Source organism: Pavona decussata, unplaced genomic scaffold (assembly GCF_977016875.1).
Source record: "Pavona decussata unplaced genomic scaffold, jaPavDecu1.1 SCAFFOLD_186, whole genome shotgun sequence".
Taxonomy (NCBI): Eukaryota; Metazoa; Cnidaria; class Anthozoa; order Scleractinia; family Agariciidae; genus Pavona; species Pavona decussata.
Genome location: NW_028145595.1, coordinates 2676200 through 2680610, shown reverse-complemented (window position 1 = coordinate 2680610; position 4411 = coordinate 2676200). Strand labels below are relative to the sequence as shown.

At 40.4% G+C, this 4411-nt stretch overlaps 2 protein-coding genes and 1 long non-coding RNA gene across 3 annotated transcripts in view; all 3 read left to right on the top strand.

The window, feature by feature from the left end:
• LOC146462703 (uncharacterized) overlaps window positions 1–4411 on the top strand; it is a 100316-nt gene that overhangs the window by 44066 nt on the left and 51839 nt on the right. The window lies entirely within an intron of this gene.
• Window positions 360–2528, top strand: LOC146462708 (uncharacterized). Its single transcript, XM_085085371.1, has 2 exons — window positions 360–1400; window positions 1927–2528. Exons 1-2 carry the CDS (start codon window positions 375–377, stop codon window positions 2026–2028), a joined length of 1128 nt encoding a protein of 375 aa, XP_084941497.1. The 5' UTR covers window positions 360–374; the 3' UTR covers window positions 2029–2528.
• On the top strand, window positions 2704–3880 carry LOC146462707 (uncharacterized). The gene is made up of 2 exons (XR_014857072.1): window positions 2704–2833; window positions 3303–3880. It is a non-coding gene; the product is annotated as an uncharacterized LOC146462707 (long non-coding RNA).

Sequence of the window (4411 nt, the reverse complement as noted above, 5' to 3'; positions counted from 1 at the left end):
TATGGTTTGGCAAAAAAGCACAACATTAACTACACTTCATCTTACAATCAACAACCACAGTTCCAAGTTTGGAGACCACTGGGCACTCCGTCTGGCTTATGGTTTGGCGAAAAGCACAACACTAACTACACTTCATCTTACAATCAACAACCACAGTTCCACGCTTGGAGGCGACTGGGCATACCGTCTGGGTAATGGTTTGGCGGAAAGCACAACATTAACTACACTTTATCTTACAATCAACAACAACAGTTTCAGGTTTGGAGACTTCTGGGCACACGGTCTGAGTAATGGTCTGGCAAAAATCATTACACTAAATACACCTCATCTTACAATCAACAACCACATTTCCACACTTGGAGACGACTGGGCACATGATCTGGCTTATGGTTTGGCAAAAAAGCACAACATTAACTACACTTCATCTTACAATCAACAACCACAGTTCCAAGTTTGGAGACCACTGGGCACTCCGTCTGGCTTATGGTTTGGCGAAAAGCACAACACTAACTACACTTCATCTTACAATCAACAACCACAGTTCCACGTTTGGAGACGACTGGGCACTCCGTCTGGCTTATGGTTTGGCGAAAAGCACAACATTAACTACACTTCATCTTACAATCAACAACCACAGTTCCACGTTTGGAGACGACTGGGCACTCCGTCTGGCTTATGGTTTGGCGAAAAGCACAACATTAACTACACTTCATCTTACAATCAACAACCACAGTTCCACGTTTGGAGACGACTGGGCACATGATCTGGCTTATGGTTTGGCGAAAAGCACAACATTAACTACACTTCATCTTACAATCAACAACCACAGTTCTACGCCTGGAGACTACTGGGCACACGGTCTGGGTAATGGTTTGGCGAAAAGCACAACATTAACTACACTTCATCTTACAATCAACAACCACAGTTCCACCATTGGAGGCAACTGGGCATACTGTCTAGCTGATGGTTTGGCGAAAAGCACTTCATTATCTACACTTCACATTACAATCAACGACATTGTCATGAATAAAGACAGCGAAAAATATCTGGCTAAAGGTCTGGCCACTTTGAGGGACTCATTAACCGCAGTTACTCTTACAGTCAACCATCATGATGCCATGGATGAGACCACTGGTTCAAGCGACAGCGACCACTGGGTCAAGAGTCTAAAGAGTGCCCCATCAGCTACACCCAGCTTGTCATCAGCAGTCAAATTAATAAGCAGATTCTTTCCGGAAAGCTCATCATTAGCATCACACTATCTTTCAACCATGGACATTGGCATGAGTAAAGACGGCGAAAACTATCAGGCTAAAGGTCAAGCCACTTTGAGGGAGTCATTAACCCCACTTACTCTTACAGTCAACCATCATGATGCCATGGATGAGACCACTGGTTCAAGCGACAGCGACCACTCGGTCAAGCGTCTAAAGAGTGCCCCATTAGCTACACCCACCTTACCATCAGCACCCAAATTAACAAATAGATCCTGCCCGGAATGCTCATCATAAGCATCACACCATCTTACAACCGTGGACATTGCCATGAGTAAAGACGGCGAAAAATATCAGGCTAAAGGTCAAGCCACTTTGAGGGAGTCATTAACCCCACTTACTCTTACAGTCAACTATCATGATGCCCTGGATGAGACCACTGGTTCAAGCGACAGCGACCACTCGGTCAAGCGTCTAAAGAGTGCCCCATTAGCTACACCCACCTTACCATCAGCACCCAAATTAACAAATAGATCCTGCCCGGAATGCTCATCATAAGCATCACACCATCTTACAACCGTGGACAATGCCATGAGTGAATACGTGGAAAAATATCCTGCTCATAGCCCGGCCAAATTAGGAAAATCATTCAGTACCTGCACTCGGTCATGCTGTTGGCTACTACGATCCCATGGATGAGGTCACTGGTTCACAAGTTGTTGCTGACAGTTTAAAGAGCACGCTACGAGCTACACCCAACTCAGGATCAAGAACACTGTTAAACTGGTCACAAAGCAAAGGTTATATTATGTAGGAGAAATCGTTTGGTCGTGAGACAATACACGTCAAACGATTACTCTTAAGCATAAAAACTTTGTCGGTGATCGACCTCTCTTTATACAGACGATGTGGTTTCAAAGATGAACTCATCAGTAGCCAAGGAGATGAAATCCATCGTATTGTAAACGAGTTATACTTTGAGGTTAAGAAAAATTTGAAAAAAAAAAGATATTTTTCACGAAATACCAAAGAAACGTACATCAACAAAATGACGCGTGTTAGAAGTATGTCGGAATTCGAGAGTTTGTGAACCCTAGCTATAGCCTATGGTATACTAAAAAATTGTCATGTCCGCTTATACTAACTTGCTTATATAAGCACAAATTGGCCACCGTCATTTTCATAAACTCATACATACAGATCTAATCAATGCGCACGTTTTTATACTTATTAGATTGGCTTTCAATTGAGTGTCGTAAAACCAAACCAAAGTAACTGCTCTGGCCAATCATAACAGGCGTAAACAGTGCAATGAACCAGCACAAATTGGCCACCGTCATTTTTATAAACTCATACATACAGATCTAATCAATGCGCACGTTTTTATACTTATTAGATTGGTTTTCAATTGAGTGTCGTAAAACCAAACCAAAGTAACTGCTCTGCCCAATCATAACAGGCGTAAACAGCGCAATGAACCGATTATAATTTAGAAGCAAATTCATGTAGCGGCCGCCAAGCGCGGGAAAACGCGTGCCAGCAAGACACGATTAAGTTTAGTTTGGCTTCCCATTGGTTGAGGAAGTGACACGAATTTTGCCCCCCAATTGCAGAGCGCAGTAAATTAAAACCTTTATTACACCCATTTTGAAATCCCTGGTGATCCTTGCAATCTGATAAGTTCTCAACAGTGCGATTTATTCACGAATCGCATTCTCTTTTTAGCCCTTGAAAATGAATATGAAATAATAATCAATCAAGTTTCATGGCTTACCTGCTATAGCTAATCAGATGTCATAAAAATAAAGGGCAAAAAAAGTCATTTTGGGGGAAATTTTGCAATATTTGTTCCCCTTTCCCAAAAATTTATTAATATTGACAAAAAAATAAAAATAAAATAAAAAACAGTATGATTTCAAAATAGGTGTAATAAAGAGGTAATTGAACTGAGTGGAGTGCAATTTTGGTCTGAAATCATACTTGTGATTTCAAATCAAACTCGCGCTGCGCGCTCGTTCGATTTTGAAATCACGCGTATGATTTCAGACCAAATTGCACTCCACTCTTTTCGATTACCATTATAAACAGACGCGAATTATTTTCGACACTTAATGGAAAACGGCACTTAACATTTTTTAGGAAGTTTATTTTGTATGGAAATTGTACAATTTCGAACATCTAGATCAATAATATTTCAGCAATTTTAGACAATGCTTATGGCTGCAGTCTTTCTTACTAATTGGCGATTTTTTTCGTCAATTTTTTAACAAACTTCCTGTGATTGTTTACTGGCATGTATTATTACTCTATAATTGCATGCAATGTTCACCTGCAAATGTGAGTTTTATTTAATCAGCTGTTGTCATGTATGGTGGTAACAGAAATTACATACATAAAGCAGAACTTAGAAAAACGTTATACATTGAATGTATGCAGCATAAGCAGCAATTAAAAATATTTTTCTTCGGCAGGAAAGCACAATATGAAGCAGTAGCGAAAGATATTAAATACGATATCGAAAAGGATTTCTACTTTGCGTGCGTGTTCTCAGTATCACCATTCTATGTCCGCGAGTGGTACGCAAGCTCGTGTAGCTGATCTGGCGATGACTCATTTTTCTGTCGTAACTTTCTTTTCCAAACAATTTTCAACGTAAAGAGGATAATAGCTAAGTAAACATTACGAGATAAGAAAATGTCATGGTGGTCGTTTAGGAGAAAATAACCATCAGGGAAAACCTGCCATATTTCCACAACGTGCACGCGCATTAAGCGCGCCCTAATGACCACTGTCGACGCCAGAGCCTTTGACTTGACTGCGTAAATAGGAAGAGCTCTGGGTTCGAGAATGTCTAATGATGCAAGAAATTATGCGCAGTAAAAATACGCATCAAGTTTAAGCAGGGGTCATATGCTTCTGGTTTAAGGGAATCGCCTAAGGGACGGTGCCTACTAAGACAGAGGTACGATTGCACGGTTTGTGAGTGCAGGAAAAAAAGATCTTAGCAAGTGGTATTCAAATCTAAAAAGAAAATTGGGGATAACCAGCATTTTTTCATAGATAGTTAAGCAACAATAATTCTAAAAAGGTTTAAAATACATAACAATGTGTGGGTTCTTTTCGCAAATGGAGCTTAATTAAAAATCTCAAAAGCATAGGTACTTTTTGGAGTCTAATAGCCCTTGCTAAGATCTTCT